The following is a 27,797-nucleotide window of genomic DNA, read 5'->3' as shown; positions in this document are numbered from 1 at the left end:
AGAGAGAGATGAAAATAGAGAACGGCCAGATTGACATTATCGATTCATTAGCATCAACTAAAAAGGAGGACAGAATGAATTACCAGTAAATAATTAATAAAGTTAAATCTAATAAACCCTGATAAGAGACCATTCGTCGTGCTCGTTCTACAGCACAGCTAGAAATGTTAAGCAAACGCCTAAAAAAAAAAAGAGGAATCAAACTCCATTATGCATTCAGTAATTATAAAAAATATCAACCATCTCAGGGGTGCCTGTGGATGTCTGATCCAGGGAGTGTCTAGGCTTCATTTCATACTTTTGAATTAGTTGTTTCAAAATAATTTATTGTGATAACCACCAACGAGGGCTTCATCTTAACATTGAGACGGCATCTACTGTCGTGTCTGACACAACAGCAGATATTCCAGGGCACTTTATGATGCCATCACGTTGTAGTGACCCTATAAAACCCTTGATGGAACACTGTCACATAGACAATTAGGTAACGTCGTGTACTTTGTGAAGGTTTTTGGCATATAAAATCCCTGCTGTCAGATGTGTGGCGTTACCTGTCCACCAACATCCTATTTGGTTTAGAAACACGATTGGACAAATTTAGTTTTTTATTACTAATGAGAAAAAATGCAAAGAGCAGATTTGGCTCTCCGGTCAGTGCTCTCGCGAGTTCTCGCTGTGTGGGGCACGGGGGCGACCGGCACGAGGCCGCCCGGGTATCGCACAACCGGGGCTCTGCCGGCGGAGGCCAAGACTGGATGATCCCCCACCGGGGCGCCGGACATGCTATGGGGCCTGGGGCGGGTGGCAACAGGGCATTCCTGTACCCCTCCAGGCACCGGCCCCCACAGAGGCACCGGCCCCACTACAACATCCCCCGTGCAGCAAGAAGCAGGTAGAGAAAACCATAATTAAGAAAAACACAATTGAAAAGAAATACAGTTTCCATAAAATGTCCCACCGCACATATGTGACAGATGAGCAACAACACATAGCATATAGGCTTAGACAAGAATAAAAAAAAATACAATGCAGCCCACATTTAGCAGGATTCAAGAATGCTAGAGAATGGAATTATGTTTTTGAGCCCTGGACTTTAAAAGTCCATGGAGGGGCCCAGGTCTGATCCGTGAGGGAGGATGCTGTTCCACAGTCTAAGGGCAACCACATCGAGGGTGCAGTTCACCCCTGGCTTCACTGTTGGAAGCTGCGACAGCCCGAAGCCAGCAGACCTGAGAGACCGGCGGTGGGGATGCGGGCTAAGAATAAGGGGTTAGCGGGGGTCTGCAATGCGCTCGCATGAGGGAGCCAGCCTACCGCAAGGATTTATGGACTAACCGGGAGGACCTTACAAATCAACTTCGCTGAGACTGTAAGACCGGACCTGGCAGTCCAGTGGAGAGGAACCCAGAATACCTAGACTATGGCCGGTGGGGCTCTGAGTGACCGATCTCAGGAGCCTTGCCTGCGCTGTGGTTTTTGGACCGGAACTGCAAGCAGGACACGCTGATTCGGATTGACTATTCCAGTGTACAGGGAGTTGCAATAGTCCAGAACGGAGGATAAAAGTTGTGGGATGACTTTCCTCAAGATCTTTGAAAGAGCGAGGAAATGGCTTTGAATTTAGCGAGGTCGGTGTGAAGTTTGGAAAGAAAACTGAGCGTTAAACTACAGCAGTGGTAACTGTTTGTGCGTGTGTGCTAAGCCCGGCGTGAATCAAAATATGACAAGGGTTTTGTGACATGTGGGTTACGCGATGGTGGACAGGTAGGGAAAGGACTTGATCGCGGATGTCGGGCGGGGGGCGCGGGGGGGATGTGTCCTCACGCGATCAGGGACGGTGTGTCCTCATAGTCACGTATTGCCTCTTTTAGCCTTAAAACGCCTTACTGATATTTGTGAAAAAGTTTTTTCTCAAAATTGGTCAAGAGGAAAAAGTCGTTGTCACACTTCTTCTGCCACGTCTTGCCTTAAGGCTTGAAAGTGAAGTGTCGCTGGGGGGAGGCGCAAGGCAGAAACCTTGAGGGGGTGAGGGGCTTTGTCTTATTGTAGGAGGGGGGAGGGGGGGCGGGAAATTCAGGGGATAGAAGATGCAGGTGGTGTTAAATAGGGGCGAGGAGGAGGGTGGAAGTTCGTTCAAGTGGGGTGGGGGGGGGGGGAGGGGGGGGGGGGGGGGCGTGCGGCCGGGGGGGGGACAGGAAAGGGAGAGCCTCGAGAGGGGCACTTATTGGCAGTCAAAGAGTTAATGAAGTGAAAGCAATGTACCAGGGCACCCAGGGGATGAGCTTGTATACCAGGAGAGAAGAAGGCAGAGGTGCGCAAGAGGTAGAAACAACACTCAATCAATGCTGCAGACCAAGCATCAACTATTCAATATTGCAGGTCAGAAAACCAGACGATAAGACTAGACGGGAAAGGTGGGCGCGGCCTACGTGTCTTGTGAAGTGGCGACGTGCCCACGCCTGCGCGGCAAGGAGACGGGAGATAGGCGCGGGGCTCAGCTGCTTGAGAATTCATGTCAGGGGAAGAGGTTAGTCAGGGGGAACAACACCACATTAACTCGGGTTGGCGGAGCGCGAGGGTCCACCAAGGGAATCAAGGAGCGGCGGCCGGGCTAGGACAAGAGCGTTACGGCATGCGACGGTGGTGTTCGGTGACGGAGGCAAGCTCCGCACGTAGGGCTCATGCCAAGTGGGGGTCTCGGCTGGTGTCGGTGCGGGCGTATTTTGAAAGAGGGCTGTAGGACTGCGAAGAGTGGTCAATTAAAGGTGGGACCTGCGGGACGCGGCCGAGCGCGCTGGGGTGTGTCGGCTAGGCGGGCCGGGGCGGAGGCCGGCAGGGCAAGTGTAGAAGGGAGGCGGAGGTGGTTCTTAAAGCACAGGGGGCGCGGCGTACCGATGACCCGGCATGGAGGGAGACACAGTAAGGACGGAATCAACCGGGGCACCTTGGGGCCTGGTGGGGAGTGGGGGTGAGACCTGGGAAGGGAGCACTGGTAGACTGCGGTGTATGTGCATCCGCGCGCCGGGGATGGCACCGCTGTTCGAGGCCGCGGGGGCAAGTGGGGAGACCGCCTACACAGTCTCTATTGTCTGCACGCACTTCAGAGGAGCCCGCCATTTGTGGGTCGGCACATGGCAAGTCCGACGCCATGTGGCGGGGAGGTGGATGACGCCAAAAGTCCATGCTTAAAGTGTCGATGGCATGCAAGTAGTTTTTGACAAAGGGGTATAGTTCTACCAATAATAGTATGATCGTGGCGGGGGCTCGGCCTGAGGGTCGCTTGGCCCGGAAAGCGAGCGCCACCGGCGGAGAGTCTGCGGTCCAAGCCGCTGGCGCAGCTCGGGCCTGGTGGAAAAAGAGAGGGGGCGGGAGGGAGAACACTCCCGTCCGTGGGGGTGTGGAGGGCCAGTCGCATGGAGCGATCGGGGGCCCTGGGTGAGTACGTGGAGATAGATCTGGCAAATGTAACACTGGGGGCACATTGGGCAAATGTGGGGACACGGGGGCCGCGGCCATTTTGGCGCCGGGTTAGCAGGGGGGGCTCCTTCGGTTTAAAGTTAGAACCCCGCGCAACTGTCTCATTCATCGGGGAGGACACACACCACTCGCGGGTTCTTGTGAGTGCTGGGACCCGGTGGTGAGATCTGCGCCAGGTCGGCGGTCCGTGTGCGTCCAGAGGGCCGCCGAGCGCCGGGGCGCGCGAACAACCAGCGAGGGAGGGGAGGCGGGAGGAAGGGAGGGAGAGACGTGCGGCGCAGGCAGATGTGCTGATCAACTAAACGAGAGGTGGCGTGTGTGGTGTGTGTCCACTAGACGTGAAAGGTTGGCTCTTTTAATTTAGGAGAACCGGACCAGGCCACCTTCTAATATTGCGGAGTGGGCTGGGGCGCTTGCGCGGGTTGGTGCGACACTTCTGCCACTGCGTGAGGTGCGGCTCTAGCTGTTGTGCTGTGTGTCAGCCCCCTCACTCGCCCCCGCCACACCAAGTGGCTCAAATGCCATGCACAACCCCGACCCTTGTGTGCTGTGTTTGAATGGGAATGGGGCCGAGGCAGATGGGTGGACTGTTACACGTCCCTCCGTGGGTGTGGTCAAAAGGGGGGTAGAGAGGAATATACTCTACCGTCTTATCCCGCCCGTGGTACGCGAATTATGACCCGCTGCGTCTCGCTAAAAACTATCTTTTCTCGCACTGCCCATCGACACGCGCTGGTCGTGACAGGATGACCTTCTTGTATGGTGTCTCCCACACTCGGGCCTGTCGCATGCCATGGCTGGGGGCACACGCGAAATGGTGTGGGCTCTAATTCGCTAACAATTAATGGTGTAGGGGGGTGTGACAAGAGTTGGGCCCCCGTTCATAAGCATACTTACAGCGTGCCCATTCACATCACAGACTGCTGCCGAGAAATGGTGCGATCGCTACAGTTGGCGCTTGATGCCCACCATCAGCCACCAGGTGGTCTTGAGAAATCCCATTAGCAGGGTTTGGATTTCTCATCCTCTTAATCCGCTCATACTAGCCGCATGTGGTTTAAGAAACCATTTTAATTGCTGGCCTACCTGGAAACACAGTTGGCGCCTGGTCAATCCCAGAGACCTTTAATCTGGAGAACTCCTTCAGTTACTGAGAACAATGACACAAACCTTACCACCTGAATGACCGTAATTCGGTGGACTTCTCTGCCTCAAAGCCAGGTCATGCCTAACTTTGTTAGCCCGTCGCTGAGCTCCTGCCTTGGTGAGCTTTAACATTTGCCGCGTGTGTTTTCCCTTACGTAGAAGCGCCGGGCGGCGCGCGCGCGGCGGGGGGGGGGGCCTCTTGGTTGAATCGAATGTATGAAGCATCTGTTTTGAGTTATTGCTTAGTCTTGGTTCTTCTTCCCACTTTGGCAGGCTGCCGACTCCACAAGCTAGGGGGCCCATAGAGAGACATTTGGTCTAGTTTCATCGGTTCTGGTTTTCTGACCTGGCAATATGTGGAAAGCTGAGGGTTGGATGCTGTGTTCGTGTCAGCGCATGGAGTAGTGTTGGTGTGGTGTATTTGTCGCACCTCTGGCTGTTTCTCTGCTGGGTACTAGAGGGGGAAGCTCATCTTCCCTGTACATGTGGCCCTTGCTCACGTGCGTTCCATTATACTCTTTGAAAGGGCCACAGAGTACAGTGCTGGCTTGAGGCTCTCCTCCCCATCTCACCCACTGGAGGAACTTACTTTCTTTATTTACACCACCTGTCTCTTCTATCCTGAATTTCGTTTGCCTCCCCTTAAATAGAAAATAGCCTTAAGCCTAAGTGTCTGCCTTGGCTCAGCGACATCATCAGAGCCTTAAAGGAGAGAGTTGGCAGAAGAAGTTGTGACACAACTTTTCTTTGAAATTTTTGAGAAAAAAATCTTCACAAATATCAGTAAGCGTTTAAGGGCTAAAAGAGGCAAGAGAGAGTTACGGTGACTGGATTGAGGACACTCCCCCGCCGCCCCCGGCCGAATCCATCAAGGGGTTTTGGCCTCCTGCTTCCAGCCACGAAAAATGGCTGCTTAACCCACATGCTCAACGGGGGAGAGAAAACTTTTGGCGTGTGCGGGCGGGATAGGTTTTTTGGGATTTCGGGCGCCTTTGAGAGTAAGCGAGCTGTTGACAAACAAAAGGGGGTTATATGCGGGCTGTGTAGAGTTAAGCTAGTTTTTTTCCCAAGCTGTCCACACCATTGCTGAAATAAGAGAGCCATTTCTCTCGTTTCAAAGAAGTCAAGATCTTGAGAAAGTCATCCACAACTTTTTATCCTCCGTTCTGGACTATTGCAACTCCCTGTACACTGGAATTAGTCAATCATCAGTGTCCTGCTTGCAGTTGGTCCAGAACACAGCAGCAAGGCTCCTGAGAGGTACTCAGAAGAGGGCCCATATTAGGCCTATTCTGGGTTCTCTCCACTGACTGCCAGTACAGTTCAGAATTGATTTTAAGGTCCTCCTATGTCCATAAATCCCTTCGTAGGCTGGCTCCCTACTACATTGCAGACCCCCTAACCCCTTATTCTACATCCAGGTCTCTCAGGTCTGCTGGCTTCTGGCTGTCCAGCGTTCCAAAGTGAAGCTCAGGGGTGACTGCACCCTCGATGTGGTTGCCCTTAGACTGTGGAACAGCATCCTCCCTCAGATCAGACCTGGCCCCTCCATTGACTTTTAAAGTCCAGGCTCAAAACATAATTCCATTCTCTAGCATTTGAATCCTGCTAATGTGGCTGATTGTATTTTTTTTTATTCTTGTCTGAAGCCTATGCCTATGTGTTGTTTATCTGTACATATGTGCGGTGGGACATTTTTTATGTCTGTATTTCTTTTCAATTGTGTTTTTCTTAATTATGGTTTTCTCTACCTGCTCTTGTCTGTATAACACTTGGGGTAGTTTTTAAATGTGTTTTATAAATACATTTGATTTGATTTGAATGAACAATGGATGTTCTATGTAGATGAGGATATGTGCATAATGAATGTGCACTGAGGAAAAGATAAGAATAAGAATGTACAAGGAAATTGGAATGCCCCTCTCCTGTTGCACACTCCTATACATATCAATAGTAAAACACACCCATAGTCATGTTCCAAGTGTCAAGCTCACCGGTGATGTTATAGAGGCATCCATCAGTCTGCCATCGCAGGCAGAGCCAACGCTATGCAGATATTAATTACCCTGAGCTGAGATCCATCTCTCCACAGTTCTGTCTCCTTCTCCACGCTTGTCCAATCACATTTCTCACAGCCCATTATAAAGGACAAGGTGATACTCTGCTTTCCAAGGAGAGGAACACAAATTGAAATATCTTCTGTGTATCCAATATGCCTAGTCTTCTATAAATCTGCTCTTTGCATTTTTTCTCATTAGTAAATAAATAAACTAAATTTGTCCAATCGTCTTCTAAACCAAATAGGATGTTGGTGGACAGGTAACGCCACACATCTGACAGCAGGGATTTTATATGCCAAACAATTACAATACAGAGTTACCTAAGTTGTCTATGTGACAGTGTTTCATAAGGGTTTTATAGGGTCATAACAACTGATATCATAAAGTGCCCTGGAATATCTGCTGTTGTGTCAGACACGACAGTAGATGCGTCAATGTTAAGATGAAGCCCTCTTTATATCAAATAAATTATTTTGAAACAAACTAATTCAAAGTATTGAGAATGAAGCTAGACACTGCCCTGGATCAGACATCCACAGGCACCCCTGAGAGGGTTGATATTTTTATAATTACTGAATGATAATGGAGTTTGATTCCTCTTTTTTTTTTAGCTTTGCTTAACTTCTAGTCTGTGCTGTAAACAACACAATTATCAGGGTAGATTTACTATATTTTACTATTATTGTCCCTGCTATGAATCGTATCCTGGTTCTATTCATATTTTTGGATATGACATACAACATAAGAAACCTGGTCACTCAATATCCAACAAATGAGAGTTTCTGTCCTTTCTACCTACAGTAGGCTATATTATTCATAAATATCCAGGTTTCAGATCAGTACAGATTTTATCATTTCATATTTTCTTTAACTGATTAACAAGTATGTGACTGGTGTGAAGGACAAACCTGCACACTTACACACATACCCTGGTTATGAGTCTTATCCAGGTTATAATCTTATTAAAGATCAAATGTTTGCATGGATTATAAGAAATTATTTGGTTATTCATGTAACTTACTTTTGTGACCCATGTGAGCAAATGTCACATAGTGCCTCCACCAAGTGTGTCTGTAGACCCCTTTCATGACCAGGTGCAGTGTGACCATTGGGTTTATCTAACACTTATTGTGGAATGGATCGATAAATAGGTATTTGTATTGATACAAATGTCAAATATATAGTACAGGATGTCCATCTATATTCATTAGTAAATCACACAAAATTAGAACGAAAGAGAGAAACAAGATTTACTGAAATGCAAAGAAAAGTGAAGGAAAGTACGCCAACTGACAGTGTAATATATTTCAACCATTTGTAAACATCTGTCCCCATCTATGCATCACCCTGTATAATCTGTACTGACCCCTCGCTGTCATCATTCAGCCTGACCACACACCCGTATTCGCATATCCAACAGCGATGGGCTGATTTATCTCACGTCAGCAGCACTGTTTTGATGGTCGCTTTCATTTTCGAGCTGATGAAAGCACTACAGTAATGTGGTGGAATGAATGTTTTGTCCACTAGCTTCCACCATCAACTCAAATCGATGGGGCATGTAATTGGTGGCCACTTTGTGTGATTGCTAAGATAAACAGACATTGTTGCGGACATGGAAGATCAATGTCAGGCACAAAACAAGCGAGAGCGAAAGGGGGAGATAGTTATGGGCCGTCATATTCACCGACAACATACAGTAACTATCTCTGCTGACCGATTTTGCTGCTGTTACACACTGTGTGTCCATGTTACTATTTGACCACATTTCATTCAGTATTGTTTTAATCTCTGCAAAGGCCAATGGAATTCAGCACACACAAAATCATTTAATGTTTTATATGAACCGCAACCACATCTGACTGACAAATGTGGAAAAAAAACAGTATCCACCCAACAGTCAATGTTTTGGAACAGAGCATTTTATAAGAAAATAGACCTTGTTAATACTTTTTTTTATGTGAACTGAGCACAAGAGTACATTTCTACAATGACAGTTGTTCCTTTCCTATCTTTGTTGGGTGATAGCTGCAACATGATAAGAAGCAAAGCAGAAGAATCTCTTACATTTCTGTAAATAAAAGTGATGGCAGCATAAAGGCTAGTAAAAGTTAGTTTTTTCCTTGTACATATAATTTGAATGCATTGTGAGGCTAAGCTGAACAGTTGTTGGACCGATGCACAGTTTGAACAATCTGACAACATAGCTGGCATGGTAGTGGCTTACCTTGGTAGTGCAGCAGGACGAATCCGGAGTTGTGCTGTTGGTCGCTACGGAATCGGATGGAGATCTGGTTGCTCCAGCTGCGTAGTACAAGGCCCCTCATCAAGACTGACTCATTGGCAAGGATGAATGGTTCTCGGCCACCTGTATCCTCCACTGTCACCTGCTCCCCCTCCAACACACTCACATTTAGCACCTTAAAAAAAAGAGACCATGCCATATGATTACACATAGGCCTTTATTGCTGCACTTTTGCACATCATGCATGATCTCATGGTAGCATGTGGTTCACTGACTGGCTTACCCTCTTTCGGGTCTTTGCAGAGTAACACATTGCACAAAGAATTATCAAAGCTAACAGTCAGTGCATGATATTTTTAGATATTTTAGAATGAGCACATTTATTTATGTACAGCCTTTAAAAAGACCAATAGACGAGGTTCATCTTTACTTATAACTAGACCAACACTGAACATAAAAAAATCACGTTGCACACAAAACCGGTGACACACTGCTGACTTATGAGGTCTCAGTTCACACCAGATGGGATCTTTATTCAGCGCTGCTACTGTTGTTCCCATTTAAAGTAGTCTAACAAAGTTGTTCTTAAAAAATGGGTCACCCGCTGTGTTACTTTGCTCAGTTGTCTATCACAGTTGCGCAGGGATATGCTTGGTTTTGTAATTTCTTTGTTAACCTGCTCCCGGATTGTAGACATGTTTTTGAGTAATTGTAGAATCTGCCTGGGTCATTCCACTCGTGTTTTTCTGCATGATTGACTCATCCTCTTCCTGTGTTCTCCGTGTGTCCGTAAGCCACTCTGACAGCAGTGCTTTATGTCTTCAACAGGTTTGAACAGCATCTGCAGCTAAATCTGGTGAGGGAACCTCGGGAGGATTGCATGTAGTTAAACTGTCTTGATAATGGAGTGCTGACACATTCTGGAGCAACATCTGATTCATTCCCAACAGAACTAGGGAAGAGGAATGTTTATCCAACAACAGGTCGTGGTTATTATTCTGTATGATAAAAATAAAAATATTTCACCTTCCCTTGTGGCATATCTTAAATAATGTTGGCCTATGATACACTTTTATTGAAGCGAATAAGCTAATAATAATAATATGATGATGTTAAAGATTACTAAAACTCAAAATTACATTTAAATAGCTACAATTTAGGATTATCATACAGATGTATAAATAAATGTTGTTGTTCTGTGCTTGCTGCAACCAGCTCCTGTCTTGAAAGATAAGTGCACCATCAAAGCTAATTCAACCACATCTATCCCAAGCTCTCAGTGAAATTCATAACATGTCCTGAAAGCTACTGCTGTCATAGGCAATGGGCTCAGGTCTCAGGTATGCCATGAGGCAGAAAAAGGGTTGCCCTCCATAGGCTGATGTCCCTGAGGTAATATGTGTGCAGGAGTGTTAGTGCAACAGCCTGGAAAAGCTGAGACAGTGGGCAGGATGAGCACACTGCACAACAGAGACAGGAAAATGAATTTGGTCGGGTTGACTAACTGTCACTCAGTCGAAGGGGAGCTGACAATGAGCACAGAGAGGCTAATGGACACTCTGAGACTGAGCTTAGAGGTGACTTCTTCCTGAATGATCCATGAGGTCAGCCACATTGATTGATTAGATTTTTATCACAAGCTGAATTTAACGCAACACCACTCTGGAGGTTTTAAGACAAACTGAGAACACAGAGAGCAAACAGTAGATATTATATATAGCCAGACATCAGATATTTATTTGTGTGTGTGTGTGTGTGTGTGTGTGTGTGTTTTAATACAAAATTGTGCATCTTGTCATTGTAGTTTAGGTAGTTTAGTTGTTGCAGGCCCCTTAAACAGCAGTGTCACAGTGAGTAATAAAGGGGATGTCACATGATTTTAGAATCCCTGTTTCTCAAGGGCAACGGCAATGACAAAGCCTTAGGCACAGCACTTTTTTTTTTTTACTTCAGCCTTTTTTCTCTGTGTTAATATAGAGGGCTTGGATGTTTTGCAAATCGGGTTATTTCGCCTACTTGGTAATCTTATAACTTCCTAATTCACGCCACAGAGCAGCACAGTAATTCTCCTTCAATTTAACATTCATACTTATATATTCATAAGACCGAAATGCAGACAATGTGGAATTGCAGTTTCTCTTTGTGGCTCAATCGTCTGGCAAATTCAGACAACCATGGAGACTCAATTCTAAATTGCATGCATAATTGATTATATTGTGATCAAATGTTGATTGTTTGCATTGGAGTCAGATTTCAAAATTTTCAAGAAACATTTGCTATCAAATCTCACAACTTATTTCTAAAATCATTATCCTGTTAGGCGTTACTGTAGCTTCCACCATTATGTTAAGCTGATGAGTCAATTAGATGATATTCCACCATGGTTCATACATTTTTTAATCAACCATCTCTCCAAAAATCAGGCTAGAAATCAAATGTGCATCTTGCTCAAGCCCTCCGTAGAACTGGTGGAAAGCCTCTTATCCTAGCTCAGTTCACCCACCCCTAGTGGCTCCAAAGATGGTCGTCTGTCTATAATTTGAAAACAATACAATTAAAATGTACTCTTCAAAGAATGTCTTGTAGTATTAAAGAACTGAAGAGGTGAGTGGGGGGGGGGGGGACATTTAAATTGGACTTTATTCTTGATATAAACCAAGCGATAAAAACAAGTTGTCTTTTTTCTTTGTTCTGTTTTTAATTAATCTAAATGCATTAATGGAATAGTCAAAAAAATATTTCATTTCATGTTGTGTCCTGCTTGTTGTATATACTTTTATTTTTCCCCACCTGAACTACTTTAATGCACTTTATGCTGGTATCAGTCAAAGCTTCCTCCACTGATCCCAATTCGTGCAGAACATTGCTGCTAGAATTATAACTAGCACCAAAAAATATAGACATATTACTTCTGTACTAGCCAACTTATGTTGGCTCCCTGTTCTCCATTGATTTTAACATTTTACTGCTGACTTTCAAAGCATTAAATTGCTTTGCTACACACACTTGTCAGATTTGCTGACTCCTTACATTGTGTCACTGTAGATTGATGGATGGGGCTTAGCTAGTCAGCTAGTAACCAAGGGCAACCAGGCCTGTGTAGATATAGTCCCAGGGCTTTCGAACATTTTACCGATTGACATCAGACTGCTTGTGTTTGAGTCCCCTTAATCATTAATATGACTGTGTGATTGCTTTTATTTCGTAATTATTTAATTGTATTGATTTTTATCTGTACACCACTTTAAATAAAGTTTAAAGTGATTTCCAAGAAAAAGAATTAAGTTAATACAAAACTGTTGCCCTAACCGTTTCACCAAAACATTTTGTGTGACTATTGGGTTTTTTTGACTAATGTTCATCAGAATGCTGATTGTAGAAAATGATCTTGAACTTATAAAGACCTCTATAATATCTATTTGTTATTTAGTAAACACCACACTGGGCAGGTGTTTATGGTGTTGTTTCCATCCACTGTATGGTACACACTCTGGTATTCAGTGAGGTCAAACAGATGTGGTTCTGTCTGTGGCCACTTGGTTTACATATACCAGGGGGGCTCATGAAGGACAGGTGAGCCGATAGTGGACAGTGAACATTTGGACTGATAGATAGTTTGGCCCAGGAGCGCCCTATCATCTGTCATCCACCCTGGGACCTGTCAGTGCAGCCAGCAACAGCTGTCCTACCTCAATTATGAATCATTGGCCATGTCAGGAGACATCAGACTGCCTTATCTTCACCAGTGCTGCAGCCAAATGCCCAGAGGGACTTCTTTCTCACTGTCTCACACACGCATACGTACATGTACGTTTGTGCACGTATGCACACACACACACACGTGTGTTCCTGTGGACTGTAATGAGAGCAGGCTTATTGTAACTTCTTGCTGGAATCTCTGCCTCAGCAGACACATTTGTGGGACTGGGGATTTGGCTGACTAAGCACACTTCTGCACCAACCACAACATTATCAGAAATGCTGTCTAAACATTGTGCTGTTCCATTTTGAGAATTGTGTTCAGAGAAGAAGGAATGTCTTTTAGTGTTTTTTTTTTAATACAGTTTATGAAAGGAAAGCTCTAAACCATGCAAGAAATATAAGACTGTCCTTTGGGTAGGTGCTCTTTGACTCCAAGCGTTTCTCCCCCGCCCCCTCAACTGTTCCAATGAAAATATTTCCAGAGACCAATCAAAATGAGAGGACAAGAGGAGAGAGGGTCATCTCTCTCCTCTAGCCAGTATTTTCAATCAAACCACTATAATGAACAGACCATCCTGCAAGGCCACGGTACAATCGACAGGCCTAGGACTGCACTAGGAATACAAAAGATGGGGGAAATTCTCTAAAATAAATGTTTCAAAGGATAACAACATTTGCAGGATTGAATACCTTGATCTTTCTGTGTTTACCATGACCTTTGTTGAACAGGGAGCTTCCAGTGTGCCGCAGTGTTAAACTATCTGAGTGAACAGTGTGAAGAAGTGAAGATCCATCTTATCGCATCCAAACAGAAAGCAGCCTGGCATGGCTTTTAATCTGTAACTATAGAGTCACCACTGGAATCTGACAGTTAGTTCCAAATAGGAGATAAACTAAATAATCGGTATCGTGCAATTAGGGAGTTAATGTCTACTTAAAAAAGGAAGAAAAAAAAACACTCAAAATGCAGTTTAGGCATGAAAAAATACACAATCTGTCAAACAAACTTGACTTTTTACACATGGCTAGCAATCTTTATTCACTCGTTTATTAATTTATCCGTAAGTACACAGTGTGAGTTAACTGTCCACAGAGGCTGCCTCTTACTGATAATTTACTGTTGAAAACATCTGGTGGTGCTCTGCAATGAACATTTACACTGACTCACAGGAGCCATTGCTGATGCAGAAATGAGCAGTATGTAATCAAAATGATCCCACTATACATGGAAATTAAATGACCCTGCTGCTGGGGGCAATAAATCAACAGCCATTGGACTCACCAGCTGCAGTGTCATCATTACTATGATAAAAACCTACTGGCTTATGCAGTGGAGCACACTGGTAGCGTACCTGCCTCATCGCCCCATATCTAAGGCTCACATTTGAATAATCTTGGTACACCACATCCAGTTGGTGTTGTTGTGTATCTCCTGATAAATTCATACAAAAAAAGAATTCTCCCAGTGCTCATCATATGAAAAACGTTATCTTAATTGAACATTCACCTCTATAAAAAAAAAGCCAAGGCCATTTCGGATTTGCTCTGCTGTCTAAAACAATGGGTCCTTACCAATCAGCAGAAGCTGAATGTTAATGAGAATGTGCCGGAGCCAGTGGCTGAATACAATACTAACTTATGTCACACTTATGATGGCCCATTTTATGCTCCAGAGATCACCAAATGTCTCCACCACATAGTGAACATCTTCTCAAATATTATTTCTTTTGTATTGTTTTTTCTTCCAGAAGCTTACAATAAAGCACACATTAAGACCCTCAGCATTTGAAACACACTGCTTTTTTAATAAATCAGCCTCACTTTCTGAGGTGCCTCTTGGGCCTTGACATATCCGTTTATTTGCTGCAGTGTGCATTTTTGCATAGATTTAGATTCATGCATTGCTGATTACTCTTCATATTTTCCAGAACAAATCTTTACTCTCCCATCCTCATCATGACACTGAAAGAGTTGGAGAGAACATAGCTTTCCACCAGACAGAGTCTTCTCCCTTTTATGACAGCTAGCAGGGTGGAGGAGCAATTAGTGTCACCTGAAAGCATTCCTCTCGGGATTGCTGGGCCCCATGAAAACTCATCTCGGCAAAGCCCTGACACCCTAAAAAGCTCATCAAGATCAAACTGGCCTTCTTTATGTCCTGCCTTACTCCCTCAAGGCACAACATGATGAAGGCTTCCTTCTGCCTCATCTCAAGTTGATTAAAGGCAGCAAGCCCATCGTGGCCTCCATTACTGAGTCAGGCTCAGTTTCTCTGGGACATATCTGCTACGTGCGGTGTCATTTGTGCTGCTGCAGAGCGGATTTACAGAATGACCAAAACATGTGCATTATTTTGTTAAAACACTACTTTCTAGTATGTCAAAGGTGAGGAAAAGGGATTACATGTTTTTTTTTAAAAGGGGAAGTTTTGCTTTTACAAAAGTGTCGAGACTGGTGGAAATTTCGTAACACTTTCTTGTGGCCCTTCTATCTGATGAGAGCGCTAGCGGTCACTGAACACCAACAAAACAAATTTTATTCCCTCCTTCATCAGCCACACTCGGCCAGGGTCAATGCCATGTGCATTTTGCTTCTTTGGTAAGAAATACTGGAATTAAAATGAGAGCGCTGGAATCAATACAGCAATTCACCCAGCACTGAGAGGAGGCTGTGTGTCAAGTGTTGGTGCTGCTTATTAACATGACTATTGATTGGAGTCAGAGGAGCGTGGTCACAGAGGCAGCATCAAATACCAATCGTTAACCCTCAAGTCAGGGTTAGCTATAAACATTTGGCATGCTTTGTAACATCTCAATTCTTAAAGGAGCATTTCACTGATGATCCACCTTGACAGTGCTTTATCCCCACCTGAGGTACAGATCATTAGCACATGCAGCCTTGAGCTTATTAGATGTTTTGGTTTTATTTTGCTTTGTTTGGAATCGTCTGAAACAATATTCACTCATTTGAGGGTGAAAAACTTGGAAGCTGTAATTTTCCCCACCGAGACTCAAGGCCTTTGTTTCATATTTATAAGCTTTAATTAACCAAATAAACAAAGAAAAGGTTTCTCTGTGTTCTCTTCCAGTTGATGGACAATTTTAAATCTAACTATACCAGCTTGGCTTTCACCTCAAATCACCTCTTCTAATTTCATACACCATCTTTGTTACAATATTATATTTCCTTATCACTGAAATCCTGCTTTAACATTTGACTGTCATTTTTTTTTCAACACAAAATAATATAGCTGTAGTTGTGTTAATTCAGTTGTGTGTTCTGTTAATTTATTCTCTGGTTCTGGAAAGCGGAGCTGGAAGAATAGAAAAACTGATAAATGAGAGCAGGACAGAAAAGGAAAAAGAGAATGAAAGAGTTATAAGAGGGACGGAAAGGAGGGAAAAAAGAGTTATACAGTATTGACCTCAAAATCCTCCCTTACCATCTCCTTGAATGATGCTGCTTTAAACCTGTCAGAAAATGGAAGCACTCCCCCAATCAGCCTTTGAGGCAGTGGGAGAAATTGGCCACATCTGGGCTCCTAACCCCTGAAATGTATCAACCACTCTCAGTCCTCCCCACACAATACATTCTCTTTTAGCAAAAGTGCAGAGATGTGGCCACCATGAAACAGAGCTGGGACAACGTGTGCAGAGCCCCTCAGATGGTAACTCCTTGAGAACCAGGCAGGTAGATCAGTGAGCAGAGGAGACGGAGAAATCAGAGCGGGACAGATGGCCTGGAAAGAGCTGATAGCTAGCTAACCCAGCGGATTTATTTGATCAAATAAAAAAAGCTCCAAAACAGATTTTAAGCACTTTAATGCCACAGCCCAGTTCTGGAAAACCTCCATCTGTCCTCTCCTAAAACCTTATTGCCGAAGCGACTGCGAAGACGAGGAGGAGACGGATATAGAGGACAGAAATAAGATGTGCTTAAGATGTTGCCAATTCACCGGTAAAGACTTCCATTTCCACATATATGGAGAGAGGGGCTAACTACCACATGTAAACTACAAGATCTACATCAGTTTTAATTCATAGGTAAATATATCTAAAATGATGTCAAATTGAGTGACACAGCTGTTTTGACATGATCATGAAATAGAACAATTTAACTATACAAACTGAATATGCCTATTTTCTTAAATAATAATGCATCACACAATGTAAGTGGTAAGATCAATTCTTCATATTGTGTATATAAAACTGCCTAAAGCAAAACTTTCCTCCATAATACGGAAACCTGCTTTGACTTTATAAAGTTATTCATCACTGCTTAACTTAATATAAAATCTAGGAATGTCAGACATAAAATCTATCTAATCATAACATTCTACCTGTTCAAACACCTTGCATACATTTATTATTTACTCATGTGCAAACACTAAAGTACAACACCTTTTGTAAAATATACTTTCAGCATTTATTGCACTATTAGTTTATATCTAAACTGAAAGTTGTTATTACAGCCTCCTAATATTTGTGCAATTATTCTGCAAATAAATTGTAATGTGTCCAGAATCACCAGATGGGGCAATGCATTCTATGCCGTTAGCTGTGGCAGAGAGGTTGAACAGTCAGGCTGAGGGCAGTAAATTCTCCTGATACATTTTTCATCCTCCCTCTTTTGCAAGCTGCCAGACTGCTGAAAGCAGTATTGACTAAACACAGAAAAGGTCTGATCTTGCTTATTTATTCTCCATCTCTCTATTTTTGAATACTGGTGGAAATCAGAGGGGTCTGAGTGACATGACAGACACTGTTCCTATATGTGTGTCTCTACATAAATATTTATTATACAGCCACTGCATCTGTCCTTCAGGGTTTTTCTTTCACCTAATTTTCTTTCTTTGCCCTTGCAAACTGCTGGTCTGTCTGCTATAATGATGACTCTCTTCCATAACGGAGGCTGGCTGCCAAAATAAGAACATGCACTTCCACCATAATGTCCCTCCTACGGCTCCTCCGTGTGGAGCATAAGCATTTTTTCCCATGTTAATGTTTGGCACAGTAAGTTGTATATTTCAGTGTTTCAAATACCCGAAAAAAAACCTCTATGGCCACAAATTGGCAAACTGTCAATAATCGGACTAGAGAAATGGCAGGGGAACGTCTGTCTTCCCTCCAGAGGACAAGCTCATCAGAAAAGTGGAAGCAATCAATTTAGTCTCTACAACAACAGTTAATTTTATCTCTTTTTCTATTGAATCTATGTTTTAAAGCATTGGCTTGCAACCTGGGGGTCCTGACCCCAACTAGGGTCCCCTAGTATAAATATACAGTACTATATATACTATATCATTAATTTCTAAATGAAATAGTTTTGATTTTTATTCAAGATATAAATGTAAAAAAATCTCATGGAAGGTGAAGACCTGAATACAACCTATATTCACAGACCTATCTGTGTGCAGACAAATGACAACCGGATAGATAGATATCAGCATTGGTATCTCTTGTGTACTGTCTCCAGTACAGTAATTCATTTTTTTCCAAATATGAGCTAGTATTGTATATCACCGTCTTAACATGTTGACTTGCCTGGCTTCCTTGCTGGTGCAATAATCAATACAGAAGAATAAAAAATGAAAAAGGTGGATGCTTCCAGGTACATGATCTGATTGAAATCCTGCTGGTGACCCTTGTTGAACTTCACAGTTATTTTCTATTAATATTTCCTGTCACTCTCTAGTGTGAACTGACGTAAAATGCCAAAACATTATTAGATTGGGTGGCTGACCGAAACGCCAGGACAGAGAATAGTAGATATAATGCAGCAGCTTATTAGCCACCCTTAACTCTGAATCTCAGAAAGGTGGAATAGTTTCATATTTAAATACCTGGTTTATCTGCATATTTCTGCCTTTGAATGTGTGTGCATGCATGTGTTGGATAAAGTCCTATCAAACAGGTAAATCCCATGAGACAACAGCTAAATGTGTATCCAACTGTTACGGCTTGCTGTAAGAATTAAACACAGGTGAGTCAGGAGGTTATGAATTGTTGAGAACAAAAATCATCCATGTATAAAAACGTGAGGCAAAGATGTTCCTGCTTGCATAATGTTTTCTGTGCACACTGCTACTTCCACAAGTATACTTTCTGATCTTCTTCATTTCTTTAAATCCCTGGGACCTAGAAAGCCTCCAGGCAGAGGAGCTTCACACATTGCTGATGAGAAGGTATGACACATACTTGACTTCAATTTCTATCTTTCCATCTTCAGTTAGTTGATGTCTATGCCGGAAACAGATACCATGGCTCCTCGTTCTATTCAGCAGTGCCAAGAATTTTTCTGTATAGTTTGCCATCAGATCAATATCAGTTTAGCTGTAAGAGGGAGGGAGACTGTGGACCCATCTGTTCACATGGTGGTGCTGAAACACATGGCTTCCTCCTGTTTCTTTATCAGGCCTGGTAGACATGATGATAAAATGTCTATATGTTTTCCCATTATAGGTCCAAAGAAATTTTCTGCCAAATGCACTGGGAAAGCATTGGAAGTTAAGAGCTTATTTATCAAATGTAGTGAAATGCATACTTGTATGTGCATGCACATGTGCAGGTATGTGTCCCTGTGCACACTGTGTGTGTTTCCAGATTTACTTAAGTTACCCAGAGAAAGCTTTTGGAGAAAAACACACTCTCAAACATATACTCTGTCAAGACTTATCTTAGCCCTCCAGAGGCAGCAAGACAAAGCTCACACATTTTAAAGTCTCCAGTGGTAAATGAGGCGTTTGAGGAATTGCAAATGCCAGGGAACACACACACTGACAGTTAATTTTTATAACCTTTTTGTGAAAAGACTTACCAAGCAAACATTCAACTTGAGAAAGACCCCATCACTTGTGCCCCCATCCACCCACTCACCCCAGCAATTTGCTGCCTGTCTATCTCCATCAACCCACACAAGACCAGTGAGTACTATAACAGCTAAGACTAAACCAAAATATGTCAATACTCTCCACTGGTTGAATTAAACCCTTTATTGCAAAAAATTGTTTTACTTTCAGGGCAAATTCTTAAGAATCAAAGACCACAGTTTTTGTTAAAATGGCTATATTGTTAGATTAACAATGTATCACGTGATGATTTATGAACTGGATGCTCATTGTGACAAACCCACAAACAATTATCACCCAATTCGGCAGTTCCTCCTAGCTGAGCTTTATCGTGGCTTTCAGCTGATTGTTTTTTTTTTGTTTGTTTGTTTTTTTATGCCCGGCAACTGTGCTGTGCTTTTGGTTTAGTCTCTTGGCTCTCATCAGCATCATTTCCAAAAGCAGGCAGCTGCAAGGAAAAAGCCACGATTAACCCACCGTATGATACCTGCAGGCCATCAAACAGCAAACAAAGTTGTTAGTTGTTTGTGTTAGCTAGTCAACAAGCATCTAGCCACTAAAGAGTCAAATTATTTCTTATGGGTTGGTGAAGGCCAAAAACAGAGCTGAAAGTAAGTATTTGTTCAGGTGGCTAGAAACTGAACTGCAAACGTATGCTAATGTTACACTGTATTAGCTGTGTGTGTAAATAGGTAACTGTTTGCTTGCCATGTCACTTATGAAGTGATAAAATATTCATTTAGCTGTTTCTGCTGCCCTCAAGAGTAGGTTTAAAGATGCATTTTTGAACTTCAGAAGTTGCATGTTGTGGTTTAAAAATTGAAGGGACAACATCATACATCAACATAGAGAGCCTTAAACACTGACCTGAACCTCAATGCCAAATCCCAGGTAGACCGTAACCAAGTAGTTACACTCCACTCCAGAGTCAAGTTGCTGCAGAATTTCGATGTTACCCTCAGGGTCAGTGAAATTCAGACTGCATGGTTCTGTGGGAGACAGTAAAGAAGACAAGTGATTCCCTCTTTCCCGGACCAATGATCTCTCTGACAGCCCACCTGTGTCTCCATGCCCCGTAACCCTCTAACTATCTCTGCAGATTTCCTCTCCGACACTGCTCATCTGGGCCCTCTGGCCTCTGTGGCCAGTGGAAAGGAAAGGCAGGACACATCATTGAAAATCTGATTGTTTTTGACACATGAGCAACTCTGTTATCCCTGGTGGAGAGATGAATAGCAGTGTACAGCATGCCAAATAAACAGCAGTGATGTTGATGACCTGATTCTTAATTTTCCTGTCCTCTGGGATGGATGTGTTAAATCTCTGGTGGAAGGTAGTCTCAACTTTTAATTTTAATCTGTGAAAAACTTATTTGGATGCTGCAGCTATTTATTTCACTTTGGATGTTTGGATGTTCTGCTTATTACATTATTGAAAGTCAGAGAAACCACAAAGATCCCTACCTGCTGTTTGCACGGTGGTGATGGTTGTTGTGGTAACGGTTGTGGACGTCATGGTGGTACCCTCTTCTCTGGATGCTGAAGTTGGGTTGAGGAGCGGATGATCTGGGCTGGTTTTGTTTTTCACTGCTGTTTCCCTAGCTTGCCCTTTCTCCACCCTCATTGAGGAAGGTGCAAGGGTTCCCTCTGCGGGAAAAGCACTCCAACTTTGAGGCCGACTTCTCTGCGAGGATAAGGAAGCCACTGGGTTGTTTTCACTGACTGAACCTCTATTGTTGGGCGTCACTTGAGTAGTGAGCGACTCTGTTGTTGGTTCTACCTTGTCTTCCCCCCTGGTCCTCTCCTTAGATGTCTTCTTTTGAGGGAGAGACATGGGCGGCCTTGGTGTTGTAGGAGAAAATGTGGTCAGTGGGGAGGTGGCAGCCACAGTGGCAGTAGAGGCAATGTCTGAGAAGGCTGGGGCATCCTCGTGGGGCACCAACTGAGTGACAGGGTCTTTTGCATCTGAGGCAGACACAGGGCCTGGCATGGTAGAATAGGCAGCCACAGAGCCATCCCTCCTAAAAAAGTGCTGGTCACCCTGGAAGTCCCGTGTAAGTAGGTGCTCATGAAGCAACAGGCCCTTGAGGACAGGCTGGTGGTTGGGGACGTTCATTGGTGAGACAGTGGTGACAGCGTGGACTTCGCTCTCTCTGTCCAGTGTTGATGAGTCCCTGTCTGGGTCCAGTGTCCTCTGACTGATATCCTTGGGACCTAAGACTAAAAGAAAAAAGAGAAGATGGTTGTGTTAAGTAAGGTCAGGAAATATACAGTACACAAGAGTAGTACATCTTTTTGACAGTTTCATTATAGAATCATCAAGTCTGCAATAATCTACCAAAATTATGCCTAATGAGGTGGGAGCCTGTCCTTATGTATAATTCTTCCACACATATTTTGTTGCTATTTAAAGCAGTTCATTATGCAGGTACGTGTGTGTGCATGTGTGTAGAGTTGGGGGAAGGGGGCTGTAGTATAATAAGTTATCCCTTATATCATCCATTATAGAAGCTTTAATGATAGAAAAACAGTCTGATGGGTATATGTAGGTATATGTATGACATATGTAGGTCACTACAAGTAACATACAGTATATGCATGGTGTGACATATTTGACATTCTCGACTGTACATTTAATTGAAGTACATTCAAAAGGAAAAACTGCCCATGGACTACAAGGACATTCTTTAAAGGTTCCCATGGACGATTAATACTGACAGTTGTGAGTAGCAGCTTGCAGAAAGTCAGTTTATTATCAAAGACTAATTCCATGGGCGCCCGGTTAGTTTAGTGGGTAGAGCTGGCGACCCATGTACCGAGCTGAGTCCTTGCGCAGCGCCCCAGGGTTCAAATCCTGACCTGAGCCTTTGCTGCGTGTCATCCCCTCCTCGTCTGCCCCCCTTTCCTGTTTATCTTCAGATGTCACCATAAAGGCAATAAAAGCCCAGAAAAATGCTTTAAGAAAGAAAGAAAAAAAAAAGACTAATTCCACAATCACACCCACGCGAAATACAATCACACTAAGCAGAAATAATGTAGTAACTTTAGGATAAAAAGGTTTAAAAAAGGTTTAAAAACACATATACAGATACTAAATTACTTCTCTTTCCTTTTGCCTACACACATACTAATTATCATGGTCTAGTTGACAGTTGACATCATGAGATACAGATGTGATACATTATTGCAAGTCCCAGAAGACAAGTTTCCATACGGAATTTTCACATGACATTATACTGTGAAAAAGCCAAAACAAAAGATGTTCTCTTCCAGGGTGACTTTGCCATTTTGGCAATGACACTGCTAATCCATTTAAAAGACAGACTCAGTTCCAGTTTTAATGAAACAGCCATATAAACACAGTTAGAGTTTAGTACCGGCAAACAGATGCACACATTTAATAATTAATTAAGCAATAACGTCCAAAAATAACAATGTAATAGCACCACTGGGAAGTAAGCAACACAAACCTGATTTTTAAGTTAAAGACTGGAGGGATTAAAGCTGCACGTGTTGGCTACACCTGGCTTTGTGACAACTGTCTTTTCTTAAAGTCCACTTACAGTAAAAGAGGCACCCCTTTACGTTTAAATGATACAGTGAATACTTTGCTTTGAGCACATAAAATTCTGGTTTTAGCTACAGAACCTTCTTCACCTATAGAAAGCCAAACCAAATTTAAAGGAGCAGTACAGCCCGATATAATAACTACTATCTACTCACCTTCATGCCTCTGTATCTTTTAACAGCTCAAAAAGGACAAACTGGCCAATCAGTTCAGTATGTAATTAATGGCATTTTAAAAAAAACAAACAATATTTTAGGAAAGTTAATATTCAAATTGTGTAAAAAGAAAATTGACAGTGCAAATCTGTGTCCAGAATAGTATGTGATAATTTAAATTAGGACCCATGGCACAAATTAACTCAAACATGAACTCACTTCTATCTATTAAAGCAATTGGATGCTTTTGACTGAGGTTCCTGGAGACCCACTATTTGTATTCTTAGAAATCACTAATTAAAACATTTAAAAAACAGTGATATTAAAGGTGGAAGTATGATAGTTAAGTGTGTTTCTATAGCCAAATGATTGCAGTGTGAATCCAAAAGTGGCATATTTACCCCACTGCCTGATACATTTTCCTCAAATTAGTTGTTTGGGGTATTTGCAGTGGTAGAAACAATCTATTCATCAGATTTCTCTAGACAGTGTGAACAGCAAAGATAAACTCCTTTGTATGTCCTCAGTAGCTGTGACAGGACAGTTATCCTGAAATGATCAAAAGTTCTCCAGTTGGCTGCTAGTTAGACACACTACAATGACAACAAAGATTTTTGCCTCATTTATGAACCTTTACGTGGAAAGAGTTTTATTTAGGTTTTGAAATTCGAGTGCTGACTTGCTGTTCTTGCTGTATGTATTGGCAGGATTCCTTTGTATCTTGTTAAGACAGAGGTAGATATAAAGTATATTTCTTTGTGTACTGCTGGACTATAAAAATAAAGCATCTATTGAATCCACAGTCCTTTTAGGACGGTGAGATGAGTTGACTAAAAATAGCTGACTGTGAATTCTTGCTTTCATTTTGGCATCAATACAATCTCCCTTTTTCTCTTTTTCCATCTAATTTTTGTATTTTTCATCTCGATTACACTATACATCTTTACTCTGTGCAGTTGTGTATTGCCAAATCGCACATTTGAACAACACTAAACATGTTTACCTAAAGCTAGCAATATAAGCATTAAATAATCCTATATGCTTTTTGTGTAGCATAAAGTAAAGTAGCTAAGATAAATATTGAAAAGAGTAAGGGAGTTTGTATAATCCTATTATTTGTCTACGTACATGTGTCTACATGAAACAATGGCGTCTGATTTGACACCTCATTTAGCTTGCATTCAGGGTGACAGTTTGTCTTAATGAGGCAGAAAAGCTGCCAGAACACTTTTCATGCTTATAGATGATAAGATGTTGTTGACACAGGCAGCAAATGAGTGCGATATCCTCATTCTGTTAGCTACAGTTCTCCAAGAGGATGAAGGAGCTGGAACTCAAAACAGATCTAAGATTCATTTTTAAATGGTCTGTAGAGGTCAGTTGAATGCAAATACAATGATTTAATCCATGTTAAATGTCTGGTAAAAACAGTACCGTGCATGGGTGAAACAGTATAACAATATATTGTGAAATTATTTTCAAGGTGAGTTTGTTTGATATTTCCTTTTAAAGGTTTGTGCCTCAAAATTCCAAGTCAGATTTCTACCCTATGTCTTTTATCATATCATACATCCTCTAGTTTACAGTAAGGTTTCACAGCCAGTTTATTGTCTATACCTGTTTAATCCTGATGTGATCAGTTCCTAACATCTGATTAAATTAGAAAGTATGCATATTTTACAATTTATTGGCTCTTTTTTTTTTTTTAGATGTATTGATTACAAGCGCCAGTTGGTTTTCTGTTCTCCCTGAAATAGATGCTTAAATCTGCTTGCCGGGAGGCAAACATTCACCCTGGAAAACTGACTTTGTTTTTATTGATTCTGTGAGGATTCCCATAACAGGAAACATACATTTAGGTTTTAAATGAGAAATGGTCTCGGAATAAATGTGAAAATTAAGTGTGCCACGGGAGAGGCTCTGCCCTGCTCATAAAACTCTGAAAGTAGTTGTAAGCCATTGTAACATTTTGCTGATGCAGAGTAGTTTTACCACCATAATCCAGCTAATAAAAATTTGATCAGGCTATTCAAGAAGAAGAGTAAACAATTTTGTTACAAAGCCTCTCCCGGGCTGACAGAATTGACACATGGTTTTACATTTTACTGGCAGACGCGACAACACCACATTTATCTTTCTTGGCGACAGAAGCAATTCAAAGACCTTTTGATGTTCTAAGATGGAGGAGAACCATTTCCTTGTAGCCTTATTCTGTCACAACAAGAGCTGAACTATAAAGGCAAACTAAGCATATTTGACATTTCGCACAACCAGCGAGAATAAAGAGTGTAAAGAGAGGTCTTCATGAATGATTGAAGTGAGGCTGCCCTCCTCCTCATAATTGCAAAGTATAGAGGAATCTCAAACACACACATACTGTATGGTAAAGCTGGGGAATTGTCCTTTTGCCAAGATTTTTGTTATTGCTACATTGGACTTGTAACTGAACCTTGCCTTTTATTTTCTTGTCTTTGTCTCCCTCTCTTTCTCTATCTGTGTCAGATTCTGACCATTCAGTTGCTGCCCCTCACTCAGAATATCGATTGAAAATGGAGAGTGAGAACAGAGAACTGGGTTAAACTAGAGTTTCTCATACACAGATCAATACAAGATCAATGTGTACAGGTTGGAGACTTCACTGTGGTGATTACAGAGGAGCAAGTACTGCTATCACACTGTTCTCCTCTCTGAGCCTTAATTGGGTGAGAATAGAGCTGAAAACTGAATTTTAATTTGTTAGCAAAACTAAATCAATATATACAAAACAGGAAATGACCAATTACAAACTCTTTGTCATGCAAGTTGCATTCATTGGTTGTAGATTATGTAAAAAAAAAAAAGGCCTTATATCTCAGCTGCTGAAAATCCTGAGAGATGTAAAATGAAATAAAGTTTATACTGTGAAAGAGGGAGCAAAACATTTTAAAACAGGCAAGCAATGAACTTGTATTTGTTCATGTATGGAGAACATGTAGCCTAAATAACTTACAATGACAAACCAAACAAGTAAATGGTGGATGATATTATATATATTCATCAAGAATGCTCTGCTTAAATTAGCTACCCGCTCAAAAACTACCAGTACGTCAGATTTGGTCTCTTGATTGTTATACAGTTAAGTAACGCCCTTCCCACACCCTCCAGTTCCAAGCGTGTAGGAGAAGACTACGGTGGCCACAAAAGACCATATCTAGAGTCAGTGTTTTATTTGTCCATTCTGGGCTACTGTAGAAACATGGCAGTTCAACATGATGGCCTCCGTAGAAGAGGATCTCTTCCCTCTGTAGATAAAAACTGCTCATTCTAAGATAACAAAAGCAAACTTTTTTTTTTTTTTCGATAATTGTACACCATTAAAAACATACATATGAATTTTATATTCTATTTTGGCCATTAGATCCTCTTAAATGTTACTGGACCTTTAAGTAAATGTGTACCATGTGTAACACAAGTCTCACACCTATGACCCACAGTTCATTTGTAGTTTGTATTAAGTTTGTATTGTGCAAATTCTAACATGGTAGGTTGAACAATCAAATCCAGCCAGACCACTAAATAAAGAAGCTTTTGTATAACAGCTGTTTTCATGTTATTGGAGATGAAATCAAATATTTGTTCTGAAACAAGCTACAATGTAATGCAAATGCTGAAATGATGTTCATTTGATTGGCTAGCCAAGCTTATACTGTCAAGTTGACATAAAATTACAACCTTTGCTAGACCCTAATCTCACCTGTTTCCATCCACAGCTAAAAAATCACACCCTACTGCCAGCCAATTTAAATTTATTGTGCTTGAAGGACTCCAATCAGGTATAGATGTACTGTAATATGCTGGCATAACCAGTCTACTGTCAGAACAAAGTGATCGTGATGTGCTCTGTCAGGTTCACAGAATGGGTGTCATGCTATCATTTTTAACCCTTCACATGTTGCATCAAGTCACAGGCATTGAATACAATGACAAAGAGGTGATAACACTTGTAAAGTTGTGCTGTGTATGTTTTTGGTATACGCTGAGTGAAAGTGACAGCAGAATTAGCAGACATTGGGGCTGAAATTTAATAGCATGTACTCTGCACCTTATATAAAGCAGTAGATCCAACAGCTTAAAGAAGATACCATGCTGCACACTCAAGAAGTTATGCATCTCTAACTGCATTACATCACACCACACTGCAGCTGGTTAATTAGAGCTAATTCATAAATTAGAGGTGGTAATTACCATGACAGAATGAGATTACTGTTATCTTATTCTGAGCTGAGGCACAAATACAATAAAATACCATTTATTGTCCTTGGAGAAATTTATTTAGTGAGATGTTTCTTCTTCTGTGTGTACATTAGTAGAACACATTCAGGATAGGTTGGGGTCTCAGAGGAGATCTTAAGCCAGAAGCAGAGGTCTTAGTGTGGAAAACATTCACCTCCTCCTAAAGAAACTGTTTGTGCCCTTATGCCAAATCACATCCAGCTATATCTTGCCAAAATACGCAGCCAAATATGCAGCCATTATTGACAGGTATCTGGTTCAGTCAGGACCACTTTTGTCAAAATAACTTTTATTCCAAAGCAAAATATTACATTTGGCGGTATGGC

The 27,797-nt window shown here is 42.2% G+C and overlaps 1 protein-coding gene across 1 annotated transcript in view; it reads right to left on the bottom strand.

The window, feature by feature from the left end:
• LOC118331830 (seizure protein 6 homolog) overlaps positions 1 to 22,357 on the bottom strand; it is a 43,342-nt gene extending 20,985 nt beyond the window's left edge. Inside the window, exons 1-4 of the mRNA XM_035666909.1 lie at positions 22,336 to 22,357; positions 20,941 to 21,696; positions 20,345 to 20,466; positions 8,911 to 9,103 (exon numbers count right to left, since the gene is read on the bottom strand). Of these exons, the coding sequence (XP_035522802.1) occupies positions 8,911 to 9,103; positions 20,345 to 20,466; positions 20,941 to 21,696; positions 22,336 to 22,357 (1,093 nt within the window). The remainder of the gene's footprint in view (positions 1 to 8,910; positions 9,104 to 20,344; positions 20,467 to 20,940; positions 21,697 to 22,335) is intronic.
• Positions 22,358 to 27,797: the final 5,440 nt, after the last annotated feature.

This window comes from Morone saxatilis, unplaced genomic scaffold, assembly GCF_004916995.1.
Source record: "Morone saxatilis isolate NCDOM2014 unplaced genomic scaffold, NCSU_SB_2.0 Contig20, whole genome shotgun sequence".
Classification (NCBI taxonomy): Eukaryota; Metazoa; Chordata; class Actinopteri; family Moronidae; genus Morone; species Morone saxatilis.
This window is presented reverse-complemented; position numbering and strand designations above follow the sequence as displayed.